Source organism: Orbicella franksi, chromosome 2, assembly GCF_964199315.1.
Source record: "Orbicella franksi chromosome 2, jaOrbFran1.1, whole genome shotgun sequence".
In the NCBI taxonomy this organism is placed as follows: domain Eukaryota; kingdom Metazoa; phylum Cnidaria; class Anthozoa; order Scleractinia; family Merulinidae; genus Orbicella; species Orbicella franksi.
This window is the reverse complement of record NC_138146.1, coordinates 4,298,549-4,321,193: the sequence shown is the minus strand read 5'-3', so window position 1 is coordinate 4,321,193 and position 22,645 is coordinate 4,298,549. Positions and strand designations below refer to the sequence as shown.

Here is a 22,645-nt window from a genome sequence, read left to right as displayed (position 1 = left end):
AGAATAAGGGGGGGGGGCGGACCCCTCCCCTAGATCCGCCACTGGATAGTTATATACTATATGCTTGCCTCACAGAGGAAAGGAGATATAGCGATTTCTCCCTGGTGCCTCAAAATAAGCTAACCCCAAAATTACTTTACCACTAGAATTCACCTGACTCTCGCGGATCTAACACAAATTCGCTTGTAGCGTAAAAAACAGCCCCGAGCAGGTAGTAAAGAACAGGTCTTGAACCGGCTCATTCTGTCCTCGACCGGGACTGGGGGTGGTTGAAAGTCAGCTTCGGGCCAAGTGGCCTGTACTTCCGAAGCTAATTCCAGTCTTTTAAGTTTTATAATACGACAAGGAGTACGGACGAACTTCGCCATTTGGAGTTCTCGGGGGATAAAAAAAAGCTATAGTTTGAAATGGCGGAGATTCTAATCAGTCCGGTCAGCATTAAATATGAAAATAACTACTATGAAAATGAATGCGCAATTAAAATGATGGAAAGTACTATATGAAGTTCTTACGACGCCTATTACAAGGGCTGTAAGAGAACAGTAGTACATTAGATAAAAGTGATGAAAAGGCCTAATTTGTCAAGTTACATTCCAGGTGATTTCTGATATGAACTGACGTTAAACTACTGTTATCATGACATTTATCCTTCAGCTCCACCAAAGAAGTTCGAAATGAGCGGGCCGAGTAATTTGATAGCGGGGAGTTCCCACTGAACGAGCTGGAATGGCCAATAGACCATATTCGTATTCCCGGTATTGGACTGGAACTAGCTTGCAACTGAGGCTCCTGCGGGAGAATATCATTTAAAACAGATTAATGTCATTTGCATTTGAAGACTCCCCGCGTTCGCCTCAGTTGCAAGCTAGTTGCAGAATATGGTTTAAGACATGCCTGCAGCAGATCATGGCAGTGGTTTTTATCATCTTGGACCAGATAGTAAAACCTGCATTACATTAGCCATTGATATTTGTTTTCATGAATACAACTACCATGATTCCCTGCAGGCACGTCTCATAGGGGTTATTGGCCATTAGCAGGGCCCAGCTGTATTTCTACAGTAGCCTGGAAACATTGCTCATCAGCATCACAGAGTTACGTACCCCACTTGGGTTAAAAGCAGCATAAATTTTGAGAGTGAGGTGCCTTACCCATGAACCCATTGACCCACAAACCATTGAAAATGCACCTGTCCATTCCCTCCTAATTTACTGGCTCCTGCATGATTCACGTTAACTCAGACATTAATTCTAACGCAGGACACGGGAAGGGTAGGGGGTGGGGGGAGAGTGCGATCTTGTTTATGCTTGTGAGAGTTGTGGCACAGGATAAAGACAATAAACGAGCCAAACTGGACTAAACCAGTTTGTAACCAGGACGGAGTTACAGGGAGTATGAGTGCTTGCCTTACTACTCGTGGACTTCAGATTACCACTAAATCACTGCAGTCTGCTACCTTCAGAAGAAGTTGATTTGAAATGATTTTAATTAACTCTTATCACATTTGTACAAGCCTTCAACCTGATACCAGGAGCACGAAACATCCCTGGACCAGAATTTAAACACTTCCAGTCTAAGGATCATTTGCACTTCAATATGGGGATCTTTTTACAAAATCAAAACTTTTGCTACAAATCTATAAGACTTTCTGACTAACAACATTTGTAAAACTATTTTCCATACTCAACTATACACTTATAAACATATAAGCTATGCACACTATTAAAAAATACTAGATAACTATATTTTCTATCTATATGAATAGATAATCTTAAGGACGTTCACGCCCAAAATGTTCGCACACAGAATTTTTTTCAATACCAGCCATGTAATACAGTGAAGTTTAACTTTTGCCAAAAAAGGCCAAAAAATCAGGGGTCACTGTGCTCATTTCTGAGATAAGACACATCAAAGACCATGCTTTTTTAGAAGATCCATGAAAAGTAAAGAGCGATAACTGACCATTGTTTTAAGACAGTAAACTGCAGGTGAAGTTAACGCACCCGGTTCAAAGCCATATAATTGCTTTTATTGTATGGGTTGCTCCAGTTGTGACTCTGTCTTGGTCCATAAACACTCAAAACAAGAACTTGGCCAATATCCAGCCACCTTGCCCTCACACTTGGTCAGTAACCCCTATTTATTATATTGCTAGCTCCATGAGTGGGCAAGAGGAGCCAAATCCTGCACTGCAATTGGCTAACATAGAGGGCAAGATGGCACTGTCTTGCCCACTCAGGACTACCCACTGTGTCTCCGAGAAAAATTTCCCCAAAAGCCGCACAGTAAATCCTCTATTGACCAAACTTGTTCAGTCAAGATAGTTGGATATTGGGCTCACTCTTTTTTTGGAAATTTATGGACCTTGACTCCATCTCCGTGCATATACACACAAAAAAATACAGTGAGGTCATTATCCAGCCATGTATTACATGGCGTAAAGTTGGAACATGAATTATGCGCGCAGATAGGAATTGTGCCACAACAATGTGTGTGAATGTCCATAAACTTCTCCATCTACTTCTCTATTTATATTTGAATATTAAAATAAATGAAGCCATATAATCTGGGTTCCTTTAGACAATGTAAATATAACTACACAACTTAAGTTATTCCTGCACAAAAAGAAAAATGGTGGCTGAGACCACTGTGCAGCAAAAGTCTCTTCTGATAAGCACACTGTCATTTATTACCTTAGAGTACCCACCAGTCCACTCCTGAGGCATATTTGTCTGCATGCACTGATGAAATTAACACATTAATAATCAGTAGTCTCAGACTTTTGAAACAAAACATTCAATTATTGTACTGCTTTAAGCATTTTAACTGACTTATGAAAATATATATAATTATAATGTCTCAATTTATGAAAAAGGTGTCAAAATTGCTGCAAAGCTTTTTTGCCTGTCCTTTTCTGCTCTTGAAATCCAGGGAAACTTCTGCCAAGGAGGGTGGTGGCAGAGAGCCCAGGGTGCTGGCTACTAGCTGGTACTGAGCTGGGCCCCAAGGGCCATAAAGCAGGGGGGTGGGGTGGGTCACAGAGAGAGGCATTGTTTGCTGAAAAACTGGTCATTTTCTTTGCAGGACAGTCTTGGCTGGCAGTTCTGTACAGGCTTAGTGACTGGCAGCCAGCCAGCAACACACAAGCAAGGTGAGTGAGTAGGCTACAAGATGACAGACTGCTTGTGATTGACTGACTGAAAGAGCTGTGTATTCTCTTGGAAAAGTGACAGGTTGAGCATTCCATTGAAATTAACACAGTTTTCATAAATCCAGACATATATACAAGCTAGTACATGTACATATTAGTAAGATAACACCTACACTACACATTGTAATATTCATTGACACAGAGACCCATAAACATAGAAAAATGTACAAAGTATACTTGCCATCTGGACGTTAAAATATTAGCTGCTCACTATGCACACAAGTACAAAAGCAGTGACATGCTTTGCGCATGACTTACAAAATTAAGTTTGAGTAAAAACAGACTGGTTATTATTGCATTTTAAATTCTCAACTTAAAAGTTTTTTGTAAACTTTTATTTAAATCAACTCACACAACAATATTTTTTCCCCAAATCATTGCGACCTACCACAGCACTAGTTAAGGCACTGTACAAAATCTGGTAAGTTGCCTGGTTTTCCTTTCTTTGCCTCCAGTGCAGCAACATCTGGAATGCCTTTTCATATGCATCCTGTAGGTGGTCTACATCCAACTGAGAAAGCTTTGATTCTTCAATGTTTAACTCACGCCCAAGTTTCTTCCAAAATGAACTAACATCATTTGCCAGCTCATGCAGTTCCTTTTCCTCAGGTATGCCTGGTTTGACTAGAACTACAATAAATATAACATAGACACATGTATCAGTATAAGTTTAAGTTCCTCATATATTTGACTTTGTTGCTGACAAGCATTCTTCAAGAGCATTCCTTTGGGTTGACACAATCTTGATCAGAATCAGGATCAACTTAAGGATACAGGTATCTTAGTTCCTTTAATACACCATCATCCAAGTAATATTAGATCGGCAGTGAAGGGACTCCCTTATAATACTGGCTATATATGTACATGCGGCCCCAAAGACTGGACCAATCTTGTTTCTATATAATATTTTGTACTATTAAGCAACCAACTGATGTCTGCACATGTTGCAGGGCTTTTGTCTCCATATTATGCTCCAGACCTTATGCCAAAGAGTGCTCACCAAATTTCCAGAGTGTTCTTTGTCTGGGATCTTAGGTTTCAGAACTCTTTTGAATTAGCTTAAACCACTATTCTAGTACCAGAAGTCACTGAGTGAGTACTAAAAGAGCCATATAGTGTATGGACAGCAGTGGATGGGCTTATAACAGGTCAAGCCATTATTAATATCACTTTTAAGTAACCCACCATTTCTTTTGGCTGCAATTGGTGCCTTTTCATACTCATTTGATGAATCTCTGCTACAGTCTGTCATAGAATCTGTGCTGTCTTCTTCACCCCCTAAAAACAGAAAACAATGCTTACTTCATAAGTACACGTCAAACCTGTTAAAAGCATCATTCAGTCCTCTACAAAGCTTAATTTTCAATGAATACTGATTCAATACATGTATTTCTAACGAGTCACACTTCACGCCAGCCTTAATGGAAATATCTCCTTATTTCAAGGTTTATCTGTGTTCAATGAGTATGACTTTATATAGTATGTCTACATCTACAGCCTAATCTGAACAATAAAGAAAATGGCTCATGTAGTTTCCTTACTAGTAATACAACAAAATTCTCTGGCCACATTATTGAGCCCAACTCGGACATGACACAAGGCATGGTAGAGGTCTCCATAGGGTGTAAGCGCAGTTGTTGTATCTCTCCAACGAAGTAACATCCGGTATGGTTTCTTTTCATCATTAGCAGCTATTCCGTCCAGTACACACTGACTAATGCCAAGGTGAATTCCCAGCGTCTGCCACTTTGCACTAATCTTTCCTGCTAGTTCATCTAGCTCATGGTCACTTGGTTTTCCTTCTTTAAAAGCAACTTCTCAGTATATGTGAAAGAAGAAAAACTTGCAGTTAACAAAGATGCAATTTTGTTACATGTCAAAGTTATATAAACATCACCTATCTTACTGTAATCCAGCAAAACATGAAGTTTGTCCAAGGCACCTAGTGCAGCTCAATTAACCATGCACCATTATACACATGTGCTGAAAAGTTAAATAAAATTTAATTTCTCACTCATTTGGTCACTTAAAAACTAAGAACATTGCAGAAATTTACAGCTCAGGCAACTTACCAGAAATTAACTGGAGGTCTGAACAGATTTACAGATTTACATATTTTGTACGAACCCTAGGGCTTTTAATTACTGTTTGCTTTGCCCTGTTGATATTGAAATTAATCATCTACATGTGATATTGACAAAAATAATATCAGAATAATTACATACTGCTATGTAGAATACTGTACATTCCTTGATTCTTTCAAGAGGGGGACATTGGGGGGTTCTAAACACCGCAATACCACAAAAAAATTGACAAATACCGCAATATCGCAAAAAAATCACCAAATACCACAATACTTCAATACCTGAGTCAAAACCCGATGTCATACCGAAACCACTACTCTGTATGTAATAAGTTTAGAGCAAATAACAGGAAAATAGCAAGTCAGAATTTGTAAATGAACGTTTAGCCAGGCAATTTTCGATTTAGACAAAATAAGCAAAATAAGTAAACATCCATTGGCATGTTCGCAAATAATTAACAAAAAATAACTTACAATAGTTAATACCCTTTTACAATTGCAACTCAAGGAATTGCAGTTTACCATTACAATGACAGCTAAAGTTTTGTTGGGAATGTCCAATTAGAAACTGGAAAAGGCTTACAAATTTGTGGTGAACTTGGAGGATAATTTTTAATACCGTCTAAAATGCTAAAAACACCGCATCCTGCAGGTTAAGAAAATACCGCAACACCACATTTCGAGATTAAAATTACCAAAATTGTCCAATACCGCATTACCACAAACCCCAATGTCCCCCAATTGAAATAAGGAAGGTTCATTTGATTGCTTAGTGATAGTACAGTGATGCTAATTTTATGCTCATGTAACATGCTTTTCAGAGCTTTGTAATTTGTCATAAAAGTAAAAGGAAGAAAGAATTAATGTGTAATGTTTGAAACACATGATTAACTCTTTTAAAAGGAATATTTTGTATATTCTTTCATATAACATGTTTCATACTTTTGTTAAATAAATATAATTATTGTAATTTATTAAGTCCAATTTGTTTTTCTCTATAACTGGTAAACATCAGAATTATGCTGTTACATTTGACAATCATTGTTTTGAAAACCTGCACCTATACTTTAAATGCAAGCTGTGTGTACGGTGCAGGGATGCATGTAACATTGCAAAAATGCCACAGCAAAGAAAAGCATAGCATGACAAGGACTGATTATTAATCATGAAATAAAAGACAGATTAACATGCGTAAAAGTGAAAAATTGTTTTAGTTATAGTGTCTTCAAATTTCACTTATATTTTCTTAGCTTTGGAGCTAATTTCAACGGGAGAAGAAATATAAATTACAATGATTTTAAATTACTTAAATTACGGCCACCCTCGGGGAAGAAGCAGAAGAAGAAGAAGAAGAAGAAGAAGAAGAAGCCCAGTTGAGATGTCGTGCTTTTGCCGTGCCGAACTAAATTCAGGAATTAAGTTCGACAAAAGCACGGCAGAAGCACGGCGTCTGAATTAAACTTTTGAATTAAGTTCGGCAAGCAATTAAGTTCGACAAGCTCTGCCGTGCTACACGACTCTGGCACGGCAGCGATTCAAACGTCGTGCTTCTGCCGCGCCAAACAAAATTCATAAACTACATTAATGTATTTTGGCGAGATTGCGTTCCCACGGGGAGTTAGGAGGAGAATTGTTATGAGGCATCAGTATATCCTGAATTTGGTTTGAATCTGGCACGACGTCTGAATCAGAGTTATTTTTCTGCCGTGCCATAGTCGAACCTAATTGCAATTTAGTTCAGCACGACAGAAGCACGACGTCTGGACTCGGCCTAAGACATTTATCAATAGCAGTGTTTTAATTTCGTTAACCTCTAAACACAATTAAGCTGCCTTGTCGAAGTTGCAAAGAAATCGCTTTGTGTCGGTTTTCGTCGATAACTTCACGGGTAAAATGATCACAGACCGCACGCGTTAATTAATTTATAAGGTAGGAAACCAAGAAGACTCCCTTGTCATAAAGTAGGTTGACAACTTGTTCGAAATAAAGCATTCGTCTCTATTACATAGGAAAGGTTCTTCTCACCTTCAGTCATGGTTCTTTGGCGAAAATCATCCCATTCCATCCGATTTCACAGCATACACCTAGTATATCATACAGAATGTAATACAGAATTCATTTCAATCAGAGTTTCTCCAGGGTCTTGAGTAGTCAGTCCTGGGAACGAGGTTGAGGCATTTGATCGCGCCATTTTTGCCCGGCTATCTATAAAGGGAGAATGAGGAATCGAGGAATCGAGGAATCGAGGAATCGAGGAATCGAGGAATCGAGGAATCGAGGAATCGAGGAATTGGGAGCGGGGAGCGGGGAGCGGGGAACGGGGAACGGGGAACGGGGAACGGGGAACGGGGAACGGGGAACGGGGAACGGGGAATGGGCAATCTCTAAAATGGGGAATCTCTAAAAGGGGGAATCTCTAAAAGGGGGAATCTCTAAAAGAGAGAATCTCTAAAAGGGGGAATCTCTAAAAGGGGGAATCTCTAAAAGGGGGAATCTCTTAAAGGGGGAATCTCTTAAAGGCGGAATCTCTAAAAGGGGGAATCTCTAAAAGGGGGAATCTTTAAAACGGGGAATTTTCAAAAGCGTAATCTCTAAAAGGGGGAATCTCTAAAAGGGGGAGTCTCTAAAAGGGGAGATCTTTAAAAACGAGAATCTTTAAAATGGGGAATCTTTAAAAGCGGGAATCTTTAAAATGGGGAATCTTTAAAAGCGGGAATCCTTAAAAGCGGGAATCTTTAAAAGCGGGAATCATTAAAAGCGGGAATCTTTAAAATGGGGAATCTTTAAAAGCGGGAATCCTTAAAAGCGGGAATCTTTAAAAGCGGGAATCATTAAAAGCGGGAATCTTTAAAAGCGGGAATCTTTAAAAGCGGGAATCCTTAAAAGCGGGAATCCTTAAAAGCGGGAATCATTAAAAGCGGGAATCATTAAAAGCGGGAATCATTAAAAGCGGGAATCTTTAAAAGCGGGAATCTTTAAAAGCGGGAATCTGTAAAACGGAGAATCTTTAAAAGTGGGAATCTTTAAAATGAGAAATTTTCAATGCTTATGGCCTGCAAACATGCTCTCAAGTGGGAAATTTGCGAAACAAATTTGCAACGCTCGGCTCAGCTTCCCTTCGCTCGCCACATATTTCTTTTCGTCCGTTCCACAAGCTCTCGCTAGAACGCCTGTTCGCAGGATAAAATACCTTTTAATAAATGTTTTTAAATCCAGGTAAAGTTATTATTAGTAGTTATTACTGCCTCTGACATTGCGCAATCTAGCCATTTTACAGGAAATGTCGCAGGAACGCACAAAGGTCAAGTTTAAAAACTTAATCTCCTCATATCTGTCAGGTTATATCTGCCAGAATATATATCTCAGGTTTATATGTATATGTCACTTTGTTCCACACGTTGGTCGATGAAAGAAAAACGACAATACGGGATTGTTATTCGCTGACGAACAAATTTTAACCTACATTTTATCCGGACTTGTTCTTTTTGACCACTTTCGCCAAGATGTCGCGACAAGATCGGTTGTCATCGTTCACTGTGCTAAAACATACCTGGTTAGGCTTTCAATTTCAGTTGTTGACAGCCCTAGGTTGTTTAACTTTTTGAAAATTTTGCCGATATGTGCTGAAGTTTATTACAGCGTCAGTTTACAGACATATCGATTATCTTCCATTAAGGAAATTTCAAACTCCATTACAATAATTTCTAGTTACAAAAACATTGAATGGCGGGCGACCTGGGAAACAATATGAATGCATGATTGACGGAGGCGAATCGCTAACTGCTCACGGGAGTTTTGATTCAAGGCGTTGCGTCGATGGTAAGGAGAATTTAGATTTGTTAAGCTGGAAAATTTAAAGAAAACCTTACATAGTTTCTATGGATAATTGGAAACCAGCATTCTGAAAATGTGAACCTTTAGGGCTTAGGTACATATCGTTGTCAGGTTTGTTAGTTTTGTTCTGTTGTTTTGGAGTGCTTGACGAAATCTTGCTTTCTGGTTTAATTTACGATAAAGGCAGATATTGTTCAGTCGCCATCAATTTGTAGGAGCTGAGAAAACACTAAGAAAACTTTAAGAATATACTGTTATGAAAATTTGTTATTTCCCTTTCTGGTTTAGAATAAATCAAATTATCGTTTTGTCTACAGTAAAAAAAAAGGATCATGAGAGTAATATCAGGAGTGAGGAGTGTGAAAAAACTTACAGATTCCTCCTTTTAGAGATTCCCTCTTTTAGCGATTCCCCCTTTTAGAGATTCCCCCTTTTAGAGATTCCCCCTTTTAGAGATTCCCCTTTTAGAGATTCCCCTTTTAGAGATTCCCCCTTTTAGAGATTCCCCATTCCCTGTTCCCCATTCCTCGATTCCTCGATTCCTCGATTCCTCGTTCCCCGTTTTAGAGATTTTTGCCCTGAGGGATGGTAATTTGACCAACAAAGAATTCGAAATGTCTAGTGCCTGGTGGGTACCCTGCGTGCGTCGCGGACTGAAAACCGTCTGCGAATTAGTGCACAAACACAAATCCTTGTCTGAGACCCCCAACGAACTACCCGGATCTGAGTAGTCGTGTGTGATTGGTCTCTTCTCTCGTTATGTCGCTTGTGTGAACTAGTCTTTTTCTGGTTTGACTGATGTGGTCGCTTGTCACGTGTCGCGTAACTTGTGGCTCTAACTGTAGATTGCCGGCTTTAGATGTTCCCAGTTGAGTTGGAATAAATTTAGACGTTTGTTAAGAAAAAAATGGCATTATTAAAAGAAAACAGGAACCCAACTTAAATGTTATTATAACTGACATTTTTAGTAAAGCAATGATGTGCATAAGCTTTTAAATTAACAACTGCGGTATTGCAGAGTTAAATGTTAGCCATCATGGTAAAAATGGTTATATGAGAAAAAAAGACGAAGCTCTCAAAGGACGCTTTTCCCTTTTTCTTTCTCTGACCCCGTTCACTTTTCTTTCTCCTGCCCATTAACCCAGAACCTGGAACAGGCTACTTACATTTCTCAACAATCTTGTGCCGGTAGTCTTCTATTCAACTGGTCAGCAAAACACTGTTATCCAGGCACTTTTTAAGAATAGGGTTAGTTTAGGGCTAGAGCTAATTTTTCGAGTGAGGTTAGTTTTAGGGTCATGGTAATTCTGATCTAGACTGCAAAAGAGCCATATGTTATTTTGGCGAACCGCCTAGCCTGCAAACGCAGACGTATTTCCGGGAGGTTAAATGAGATGCCAGAACTGTCGATCCGCTGTAAGGCAATGAAAGGTGCTTGACGCTTGCCTCACGAACAGCATTGTTTTAAAATCTGTTAGCTTGTGCGTGGACTTTTTAGATATAGTTCACGTTACAGTTATGGACAATGAATATGGAGATTGCGCGCTTATTTTTGTTTTCTTTTTCAATTTTTTGTCCATTAATGCGCCAAATGTTGATCACGTCTCTTAAATGGTCACCAAGCTATTTCCTGAGGGTGACCGCTTTTAAATAGAGGTTTAACTTAAGTATGGTTGTTCAAAACTTAAGCCTACAATATGACACATACGGTCTAAGCATTGGCACTAGCAACCTGTGTAAACTGGAGAGAAACAGGCGTAAGGGCTTGCGCTTGCATCGTCCTGGCTTACACGTGGAGGAGATATGTTAGGTATGAAAACGCCCCCCTTGATTATGTCTTGTTTTGTTTTCGAAAAATTTATCACATACTCCTTGGTAAGCAAAAGGAACTAACGTTTACACGAAAACTTTTTGATTCAACCCCAATGTTCGAGTTAAGCCTGGTTCACACTAGCGACATAACGACATAACGAAAAGATCAGTTTTATCTTTATGTCGTTATGTTCATGCTGTTATGTTGCTAATATGTCATTATGTCTACATGTTCACACTACAAACATAACGTCCTTTTTACGTCGACATAACGTCCTTTTTATGTCGTTCGTGACGATGTCGTTATGTCGCTAGCTAACCAGGCTTTACACGCATCTGTAGCCTCTAACACAGACTTCCTTAACGCAATCTTTTCTCCCTTGCATAACATGCAAAGATAATCAGTTTTCAAAATAGGCAAATTCCTTGTTGATTAACCCCTACAAATTTCTGAAATTGCGCGATAAATCGCGACCTGCTCGGTACCACCTCATTACAATGTACTTACACCGAAAGACTCATTAGTCATTAATGACATTAAAATAGCCTTGTTTAATTTAATAACTATGTACTGGTTCAAAAAAACTGAACCAGCTATAACATCATTAAAAACCATGTTTAACAGGTTACTGAGGTAAAAAATTTGCATAAAGATTTTGTTAATTTCTTGAGTAAACTTTCAGTTACTTTTCCTTTCCTTAACTTTCTACTTACATGAGGGCCACAAGCTATGCTGTAGACTTATAAAAATAACATAATAAATATACATTTTAGCTTGGAAACAGGTATTTACAACCTCTGACGAGAATCAAAGTGCATATGCCTATCATCTTTTATTTGAGCACCTGTTCATGTAACACCATGCATCACGTGCGAAGAAGAAAGACAAAATTGGCACTACTTTACCAGTGGCTCTTGCTTTTTTCTTGTTTCTTCTTCTTCGCTAGGTATAAACTCAAGCCTAAAAGTGTTTTGAAATTCACTATGCACCTGGGACCATCTTAAATCACTCTGAGCACTCTTGAGTACATGTTCTAGATTTATATAATTATAGTAATCCCTTATAATTAATCTCTAAAAAATAATTGTTTCAAGGTTACAAAATAATTTACTCTTATAACTTAGATAACATCTAAATCTACCTTGATATATTCACTATCTATTACATTTTGTCTCATTTGAGAATTAATTCTTTACTCAACACAATATTTTTGAGCCAAATCACTGCGAGCCACCAGTCTATGATTTAAGGCCTCATATAAAATTTGGTACGTAGCACCCTCAATATTAGATTGTTTCCAATGTAAGAGCGTTTTAAACCCTTTCTCTCCCAGTTCTTCATTTTCCTTAATAATCTATGGCAGTTATTTCCGGCTCTGTAACTTTTAAGTGCCGGCCAAGTTTCCTCCAAGCAGCACCTATATCACTTCCTAACTCCTCTAACACATCATCATCAGGTGTTCCCAGCTTGACTGAGACAAAGAAAATAGGAAGAAATGAAACAGAGAATTAATATTATTAACAGCTGATTGTTGTTTCATCCAAAATGAAACTTTCAGAGTTATAAATCAGCTGTCACCTGGTTGCAAGGGGTGATGTGAATTGTCCCAGGGTCACTAAAAGTTGAAGTTTGACTGACAACGATTCAAAGCATTGTCATGTTTTCAAAAGTCAGAGATAAATATAAAATAAACAAATTGTCTAACTGCACCAGCTTTCTTTTCTTTTCTGCATCTCTAATTTCATGAACTTTGGAGAAATTTTGGTTCTGAAGTTGAAAATACCAAGCAGATTTAAATGGTTTCAATGGTATATGAACCATCCACAACAAACATTTTGTTGTTGCCAAGGGGCTCCAGACTTACCCAACTTTGTTTGTTTTGTTTGCAGTTTGTTTTGCACAAGCTATCACCTTTTGGCCATTCACACAAACAAATAAACATGTTTACATTTGTGTTACACCAGAGGATATTGAGAACCACTTTTTTGGCCTAATGGCCAATAATAATAATAATAATAATAATAATAATAATAATAATAATAATAATAATAATAATAAAGACTTCTGAAGAAAGACTTTTGTAAAGCTTAGCTCTAGTTTTTGTCACACTCCTTTTTCATAATAATAATAGTAATAATAATAAAAATAACAATAATAACAATAATAACAGTAATAATAATAATAACAATAATACTAATAATACTAATAATAATAACAATAATAATAATAATAATAATAATAATATTAAAGGAAACAGGCCAGAGTGGCCTCCAAGCAAGGAATTCATTAATTTAATTGATTACTATTAATGAGTTTAACAGAGGGTATGTTTCCTCTTTGAAAGGAATCAATCAGTTAATTACCTGAGGTTTTTTCCTTTTTACTTTTTGCCCTTTTGGCAACAGGTCCTTCTCCATCAGTAGCACCTGGAATCAACACAGTTACCATCAAAATGTCATAATAACTTAATGCCACACAGATGAAGCTGTAACTCAAGATTAGAAGTTTACAACATTATAGCAGGTGTTTCATTTAGGGCCAGGGACCAGGAAAATTGACCGGCTATGGGGGTTAATTTGTCTGCCTTGTATGACCATCTAGAAGAAAGTTTTTTTTTTTTTTTAAAGGGGCTATGCCACGCAATTTTAGGCAATTTCAGCACTGATCAAATGGTCATAGAATTAACTAAAATATCACAAAAACAGCTCAAAACTACAGAAGATCTCAAACAAAACACAGGAAAGCCAAGAAGGGACATGGATGGACAAAACTGGAGAGGATTAAAATGGATTGAATTTGGGTAAATTCGAAAATGTCGACCCACCTTTTTTCAAATTTATATATTTGGTTTATATCAAAATGTCATTTACACAGCTGGAAAATCCTTCTCAGCTGTTATGTGGCTGTGATTTTGCAAATGAAAGACTTTTGCTCTGCCAATTTGACATTTAGAGCTCAAAATTAAACAAAATTACCTAAAATAGTGTGACCTAGCCCCTTTAATAACAAAGTTCAGTTCAAAACGATTTACCTGCCTGTGGAAAGCAGTTGCCCCCACCCACCCCACCCCTGCTGAAAATGTTAATGAAAACCCTGATATTTACAGTGAAATGAATTTAGTTCCTATAAAATCATGACGCCATATGGGACTAAGTTTAATCCTTCAAACAATGTAATGCTATCAATAATAAATTAATATTGCTAATTGGCTCTTTGGTTTGCTATAGTTTTACTTTAGCTGCACATTTCTAGTAAACAACTGTTGACTTCTACCATTAAAAGTGAATCTCAAATGACTTTTTGAAGTAATGAGTTTTTGACAATGTTAAGGTGAAATAATATACAGTCCATTCAACAATCCTGAGGTTTTAATCTTGAATAACAGTGAATTCCCTCAATTTCAATCTTCTCCAAAATGAAATTATTTAGTCAATTACATGTTCTAAATCCTCCTCCCAAACTTCAGGAAAAAACAAAACAGCACGAGGTGAGGTGAGGTAAGGTAAGGTAGGGTAATATTAACTTTTTAAGGGGTGCCTTGAAAACAAAGACCCCCTAAGACCTCAAAACTTGAAAACAAAGAGCCCTTTTTAACATATATTTTTTTTGGGGGGGGGGGTGGGGTACTCATCTCCCTGATATCCCCGGAAAAATCACCGTTTTCTGAGGGAGGGGGAGGGGAGGCCATTCTTGTAATTTTTCATGAGTACAATAATTGGAACAGTTTAGATTAAAAGTTTAAGTCTTCTGTTTGTACTCTCTCTTCTTTTTGTCACTTCGTCCCAAAATTGTCTTTTTCTGAGGGAAAGGGGTGGAGTTTTAAAATATGTACCACCCTCTGCTCTTAATATCTCCTGTGGAGAGCACGAGGTTGACAAACTGACAACTGCACTGTACTCCCCCTTGGCCCAGTACTCTCTCCTTTTTCTTTCCACCTGACCTAAAGAACTTGTCTTATTCAAGGGGGGTGGGGGGAGAGGTAATTTGAAAACAGATCACCTTGGATTTTACAGCATGTTCAAAATACTCTGCTTTTCAAGGCACAATTTGTGAAAAAGCTCACTCAAATCGACTCATAACTCTGTTCAGTCTAATTTTAGTTCACTGCTGTGACTTGCAACTTTACACAAACATTGTGAAGTTGGGAGACTTTGTGAGGGGAGGTACATGTAGCCTGAAATAAAACTTCTCGTAACCAGTGCCAATGCTGTGTGTCACCATACATGACCGAAAGTATACAGGAATGCAGATCCTGCCCGAACTCTTGGGCAGACTAAATCATAAATTACTCCCTGAGGAATTGTCACAATACACGTCTGTTAAACTTTTATTAATCCCACAACACCTTGCATCAATTTCCCTGTACTTCCTAACTTTTGGTTATTACTAGTTTGTAGGGTTTCCATCTGAAGAAAAGATGAGTCAAATTGGATCTTTGCACATTATTCGATCCGTAAATGCTTCCAGGAAATTGCAAAATTAAGTTTCCACAAAAATAAGTAACAATAAGGTAACTGAATCGCACTCGACTGCACACAAACCTTGTGCGTGGTTTTGTGAGAAAAATTCAATACCAGACAAGGATAAATTATCTTGCTTGCATGCGCAGGGTTTAGCTTTTCCAACCAGTGCTGTTGACAAAGAAAAAAAATTACAATGGCCTCCCCTCTCCCCTCCTAATTTTTCCAGGGGGTACTAGGGAGAGGAGTACCCCCTCCCCCCCCAAAAAAAAAATTGTAAAAAAAATGGGGAGTCTGTTTTCAAGTTTTGGGGTCTTATGGGGTCTTTGTTTTCAAGACACACCTTTTTAAGGTCTGAATCAATGATGTTTATTCAAAGGACTGGTCCATTGGGGTTGTCTATGGACCTGGGTCCACCATGTTCCTATATTTATAGCAAGCAACTGTAATAAATTGTTGTTGGCACATTTTTGCTGGGCTTACATTATTTCAGCATGAAGGCCAAATTTCCAGAGTATTCTTTGCCTGGGTTTTAAGAAAACAGTATGCTTTTGACTTAGCTTGAAAACACACTAAAGTAACAGTTTCTAGTTATAGTATAATCAAAAATCTAAAAGTATTGGAATAAAATCGGTAATCATGTTTCATCAATAAGTAGTCTGGTACAGACAGCGATATCATTACTAAAACGCTATATAGGGTATGCATGTAACCTTGCAGGTCAAGCCATCAATATTGCTATTTAAAATAACCCACCTTTCCTTTTGCCTAGACAATGGGTGCTTTTTTTCCTGTCATACTCACTTGATGAATCTGTGTTACTCTAAGAGTCTGATGCAGAATCTGTGCCATAATCTTCTTCACCCCCTAAATAAAGAAAACTAATAAGAACATGGACATATCCTTTTGAAAACATCAGTCCTCTAAAATGATTCACTATTTGAAGATGCAACTAACAAGTTACTTCACAACAGCCTTACTAAACATTATCACAGACCCTCTCTTTCAAGGTTTATCTGTGTTCAATAGGTATGAATCATAAAATTACACACATTTACTTCAACAGCCTGATGTAAACAAAGAGGAAATTTGGGGAAACCTTGACTGTTCATGTGCTGCAATTTTACATTTCTTTTGTAAACTGATCAACATGAGCCTGCTTTTGCTAGAAGAAACTGACACACAAACACCTCCATATTACTTGTAAAATTTTCACGAAAAACATTTTAGATTCGAAGACAATTTGTACAATAAAAAAACATTATTGTATTCCTTGCTCATTAGTAGACATGATTTCTGTCCTTAGTTACTGGGATTGCTCTTTGAAAGAAGTACCCAATATGCATACCTGGAGATCTACATCTCTTGCAGTAAGTACTTTTCCTTTCCAGGCTACAAGAAAAAACATAGGCACGCAAGGCATGCAAGAGTTTTTTTTTTTGTGAAGTCTCGGAGATAGGAGCATTCATGGAGCTGTTTACAGTAATGATTTGGTTAATTCGACAAGCTATTTTGGTTGCGGTGTACAGCAAGAAAGAAACTGGGAATTTATGATGTACATACGATGTTACATCGGTAATAGTAAGATAGCTAAATAGTAAGCCATAAGATGTTTGACTGAACAAACTACAGTAATCTGACACATCCCCAGATTAATGTAGATACTATCTTATTTTTTTTTCTTTGATTCATTCTTTGATAAAACCCACACTGTAATTGGTGTGACACGTGCACATGCATAACTCCCTCACTCATCAATCACATAGCCCCTCCAACCCCCAAGAGGAATTTTTGCTCAAAAATACTCAAGAGACCTTTTCGCATTTTATACAAGTCGTAAGTTTACCCTTTTTACACAACACAACACAAGAACACTACTTCACCGAAAATTTAAAGAAAGAGAAAAAAAACCTCTCTGACACATTGAAAGTCTGATTTAATTAACTTTAACTTGGTGCCACGCAGTCTTCAAAGAACATTTGAGCAGTTTTGATACTTTTTACCTTTAAAAATATCAGACTGAAAAGAATGTCATAAAATGCCCATCTAATAAAAAATAAACTGCTACTGCAGAGACGTAAAAACCGTCCAGAAATGAAAGCTTTTTTTTTGTTTAATGTCCTGGGAACAATAGCTGATACCTTGTCAGCTCTAATTGAATTTACTCCCATACAAAAAACAAAAGTGTTAAGTTACCATTTGTAACTTAAGATAGCAAACATCTTGTGGGAACAAGTGGTGACGATTCGTCAGTTCTAATTGAATTTACTCCCTTGTGAAAAACAAGAGTGTCAAATTACCCTTTGTAACTAAAAAATAAAAATATCTCGTTATATTTGCATGCAACAAGAACAAAACAATCGTCACCTGCACTTACTATTGTAAACATTAGAACTGTTTCAAATCTAAATAGTCTCGTCTCCTCTAAAACATGCCCTACATGTAAGAACTAGAAGCGACAATTCGTGACCTCTAATTGAATTTACTCCTTGTGAAAAACAAAAGTATCAAGTTACCTTTGTAGTTAAAAATAAAAATATCTCGTTGCATTTTTGTACTATGAACTCACAAACTGTTTCAAACCTCAAGGCGCATCTCGTTCATAACTAAAATCCTTAGCCTAACCCACAGAAAATGTCAAAGTAAGCCCAATATATGAATACTTCCTCCTCTTTTACAGAAGAATAAATATGGCTGTTCTAAATTGTGTCAGGATCAAATCTTCCCACATACCATTTACCTTTGCAACAAGAAATTTGGTTGGCTGTTTATAGTAGATCCAATCTGATTGGTGTGACATACATCTCTCACTCACTCACTCATCCATTGACCCGTCCATAACATACCCGATGCGCCGACTAAGAGGTATTTTTTTTACCAAAAAAATAACTCAAAAACAAGTGTTAAGTTACCATTTGTAACTAAAAATAGCAATATCTTGTTTTGTTTATTCAAACATTTCATGGGAACAAGTGGTGACGATTCGTCAGCTCTAATTGAATTAGTCCCTTGTGAAAAAAAAGTGTCAAGTTACCATTTGTAACTAAAAATAGCAAACATCCCATGGGAACAAGTGGTGAAGATTTGTCAGCTCTAATTGAATTTACTCCTTGTGAAAAACAAAAGTATCAAGTTACCCTTTGTAACTAAAAATAAAAATATCTTGTGCCATTTGCATACTACTAACTCATGAACTGCTTCAAAACTCAAGACTCATCTCGTTCATAACTAGCCACCACTACACTGAACATTATGCACACTAAAACAACCCAATGTATGTATCTAACTGTCACACTCCGCTCCAAACCGGACTAAAAATCACAAACCGGCAACATACATGTCAGTCGTTATTTTTCAATTACCAAAGTCCTTGTGTTTAATACAATAAAACGCCCAAGACTTCATATACCTCACTAAAGTTATCATGAACGAAAACAATTTCCTTTTTCTCCTACTGCAATTCGTGCTGGCTATTGATGTGAAAGAGCGAAAACCCTGATAACATTGAAGAGAAAAGATTTAGTTTCATTTCAAACGTATCTTCTCATTCCAGTGGTCAACAAGAACCATTATAATTGTAAAATCGTCACAGAATAATATCTTTTTGTTCTGTTGACCAAATTAATTGTAGTCTCCTCACTTTTCACAGTGAAACTTGTCAATGGATGCTGACATTGACTACATGCCCGCAATACTTACTACGAACTCTGCAGCAATATTTAGGTTTCAATACAACATGCAAACGATTTGAACCTGGTCACAACCTCATCAAATTCCCAGTAGTGTATTCCGCTCCCCTAAAATGCAATTGTTCTTATCATTCAAATCTTAAACCTAGTAGCAGAGTGGCTAAGACTCATTTCATTGAAAACTTTATCTAATGGGAAAAGCTCACCCTTCATTGAATGCTTGTAGTTATATGCCAAACACTTTGTTTCTTTGACTGATTATCAAATTGCAAATGTTTATCAAACCTGCCCACAAAATCATCGCCTTAGAAGATGTCGAAATAAGCCCAATACATGAATAATTCCTCCTCTTTTATAGAAGAATAAATATGGCCGTTCTGAACTGTATCAGAATCAAATCTCCTCACATACTATTTACCTACACAACAAGAAATTTGATTGGCTGTTTATAGTAGATCCAATCTGATTGGTGTGACATACATACATCTCTCACTCACTCACTCACCCATTGACCCGTAACATACCCAACGCGCCCTACTAAGAGGTATTTTAAAAAAAAAAAAAAAACTCAAAAATGAAGAAAAAAAAAACTGTATTTCTGTAGGGTTATATCATCAGATATGTAACCATTTCCCTAGCAGCCTATACATGTAGTACATTATGGTAAACGACTGTTCACAAAGGGTTGATGATTAGAGGACCAGAAAGATAACATAGGTCTTGAACCTTTATTTAAGAGTCGATACAAATTCTAGAGCATTACCAGCAATAACCGGGGAAACTAAAATAAAAAGTGAATAGTATTATCGGCAATCAAAACTCTTAAATCTAAAACAGCGCTTCAGCGAGAAAGGAAAAGATTACAAAATGCAAAAATTAGACCTGGTCCACAACCTTTCCAGGAGGAGTAGCCAGGTATAATACTGAGTAACAAGAAAGTATGAAGACCTGTTTTGGGTTTCAAATTTGGGATCTGAAAATATTTTGGGGGTTGGAACATTTTTTTTGGGGGGGGGGGAGAGCAATTTTGGTAAGCTGGGCATTAAGGACTTTTTTGGTGGTTCTCAGCCTCTCATTTTTGTATCAGTTATTTAAAGACGTCCCAGAAAAAACGTTAACTTCATGAGGATACTTCCTGTTCTAGTCAATTCATAAAAGATCATGTTCTGGGTTATGGTATAATACAAAGAAAATTTTTTTTCTTTTTTTTTGGGGGGGGGGGGGCGGGGATGGTGGGGGGTATGACAGGGGGTGGAATACTTCCTGGGCTTCTAGACCTAATTTGAGCTTGGTTTCTACCAGGTATGTCATTATTATACCTGAGTACCCTCCTGTGCGATCCTCATTCTCATGGACCTGTATAGCTCGATTCTGTAAAAAATAAAAATTGGCCAAAAATGCTATATACGCCCTTTTTGCACAAAAGCCTACAATTATTGATAGCACTGGTTTTCTTTTTTTACTATCAAGTTTTGTGTATTATTGTTTATTCAAATTTTATCCAAGCGGTTGGATTTTTCGTGGTTAGCAAATGCACGGAAAAGGCACCTCGTCCTTTTTTGTTCAGAAATCCATAAACTGGTCCAGAGAAAAAAACTGGAATGGTAAGTGCAAGACACCAGGCATAGTCAATCTATAAAAATCGACATCAGAAATCAATCGATCCAATCAATATCAATCGCTGATTGCTATATAGATTGATATTGGCAATCAATAACTCACAGGGAAATGTCTTTATCGACTTCTATCAATTGGCAAAGATGGCTTTGTTGTTGTGCGAAATAATACCTGGAACGACATGTGACATTCATCTTCAGCATGCTACTAGATTACATTCTCCTTTTGGCCTACTCTGAGATCTACATGGTATTCTTACATGTACGTTTGTTTCGTAAAGCAAACAATTGAGATCACTATAACACTGACTGTTGTTTATGAATAGCTGTATTTTATATGTAAATGCTGATCGCCAGTTAATATCAGTGATCGAGTGATCACTGATTGGCCTTTCAGGTTAAATAAAGTCTTTTAGTTATTTTATTTATTTTATTTTGCTTCATCTTTTAATGCCAACGCTACAATGAGACTGGAGGGTTTTATGAGCTTCTTCCGGTGTTAAGCCTAAAACGTTTCTGCCAGTTGTTCCCATTCTCGTTATTTTGTAAATGATTTCAAAAGATAGGCAGGATATGATAAAATTGACTCCATAAAACCATTATAGACAAATTTTGTCAAACATTTTTTATCAGTGTAACTTGTAATCGGGCAAAAATAATCTAAAAATCGATAATAATCGAGACCAATCGATGAATCAATCATTGTCGATTACTATCGGCAATCGCCGAGACGATGCTGTGTTAGCTTACATTTATTATTGTTCAAGTTAGTTTCGTGCGAGATGCAGGTAGGTTATTAAAGATGGCGTCTTGAAGTAAACTAGTGTTGTTCACTGAATACTACTTATATCGATTATCGGTTAAGACCTATCGACTGACTAAGACCTGGAAGACAAGAACCGTTTATTTTCGCTGTGGTTGGCTTGACAAGTTTTAATATCGTCGCACACTTCAGAACCATTTCCACAGCTGTTCGAGAAAAGATTCTTTACGAAAATGGATACGAACAAAGATGCAATTTAAACAATATAAGCTTAAATAGTCAATGGAAACTTTTACTGTACTGTCATTGACTTTTGTACTTGATCGATATAACAGTGCTGCATTGAAACCAAGCTTTCACAAAGAAAGATATATAGGAGTTCTACATAGAACTATGTATAAATTCTTACCGGTTGTAGGCTTGAGTAACCTCAGGAAGATGAACTAAATCCCGTTTTATGATGGTTTTATGCAGAATATACATGTAGATGCTTACTTCGGATCCCGCCAAAAAATTCATCAGGCACCATGTGACTGAGGCTCGTCCCCAGGGCTATCCGAGTAACGGCAACGTCACTGAACAAAAGAATTAATGAGCAGTACAATGGCTGTGCGCGTGCGTTATAATTCTTGGTACATTTCTTTGTCGTCCTCTGCAAAACAACAACGTGAAATGACCAAATTTTGCGTTGTCTGGAGAACGTGAACCACGACGGCTAATTTTTTAAATTTTTATTTCAAATTTATCGCTGTGTTCCGGATTTAGTTTTGCGATAGTTTTGACAGTGATAAAAAAAGTAAATGACTTAAGAGTATCGCGAGATTCGTAGGTAAAATATAAATTCATTTTTTGATCGACGTTGTCCTCGGCGTCGACGTCGTGGTTTCGTAAACTCCCTATTATTACGTAATACATGTATGAACGAGAACTAACCTCTCGTATGCAACGTGCTTTGCGATCAATTCATTTGTTTTCGCTCCTGTTGGAGGGAGGCCAATCTCACGTCTACCTAATAGCTCAGGCACAAAGTGCTGTTCCTAGAATTTTGCTTTTTTAACATACGAAACCTACCAAAACTCGAACGCACTACTAGTTTTCGTATATTTAGCCCATCCAAATGCTATAAAGCGTTCGTTGCGTTATATTTAGCCGCAACAGTCGCTTACTGAGCTTTCG

General features: G+C 37.4%; 1 protein-coding gene and 1 long non-coding RNA gene across 4 annotated transcripts; both read right to left on the bottom strand.

The window, feature by feature from the left end:
* Window positions 1–564: 564 nt before the first annotated feature.
* On the bottom strand, window positions 565–7,447 carry LOC145477823 (uncharacterized). Of its 2 annotated transcripts, XR_014048150.1 has the most exons (5): window positions 7,320–7,447; window positions 4,753–5,025; window positions 4,397–4,489; window positions 2,371–3,841; window positions 565–2,336 (listed from the first exon to the last, which is right to left on the bottom strand). XR_014048150.1 is itself a non-coding variant. In XM_081455667.1 (4 exons), the coding sequence occupies exons 1-4, from the start codon at window positions 7,357–7,359 to the stop codon at window positions 3,555–3,557; spliced, it is 693 nt and encodes a 230-aa protein (XP_081311793.1). In that variant the 5' UTR covers window positions 7,360–7,447; the 3' UTR covers window positions 565–3,554. The 2 variants fall into 2 exon arrangements, 1 of the variants encoding a protein (XP_081311793.1); XM_081455667.1 differs by having other exon boundaries at window positions 565–3,841.
* Window positions 7,448–11,481: 4,034 nt separating this feature from the next.
* On the bottom strand, window positions 11,482–22,547 carry LOC145477834 (uncharacterized). 2 transcript variants are annotated; one of them, XR_014048153.1, is made up of 5 exons: window positions 21,879–22,547; window positions 16,750–16,793; window positions 16,206–16,268; window positions 13,305–13,367; window positions 11,482–12,412 (listed from the first exon to the last, which is right to left on the bottom strand). It is a non-coding gene; the product is annotated as an uncharacterized LOC145477834 (long non-coding RNA). The 2 variants fall into 2 exon arrangements; XR_014048154.1 differs by lacking the exon at window positions 21,879–22,547 and adding an exon at window positions 18,811–18,898.
* Window positions 22,548–22,645: the final 98 nt, after the last annotated feature.

Coding starts and splice junctions, on each gene's coding strand:
- LOC145477823 (XM_081455667.1), bottom strand. CDS start 7,359: ATGGAATGGGATGATTTTCGCCAAAGAACCATGACTGAAG. Junction 5,026..7,319: donor CCAAAGAACCATGACTGAAG/GTGAGAAGAACC, acceptor TATACTGAGAAG/TTGCTTTTAAAGAAGGAAAA. Junction 4,490..4,752: donor AGAATTTTGTTGTATTACTA/GTAAGGAAACTA, acceptor TTCTGTTTTTAG/GGGGTGAAGAAGACAGCACA.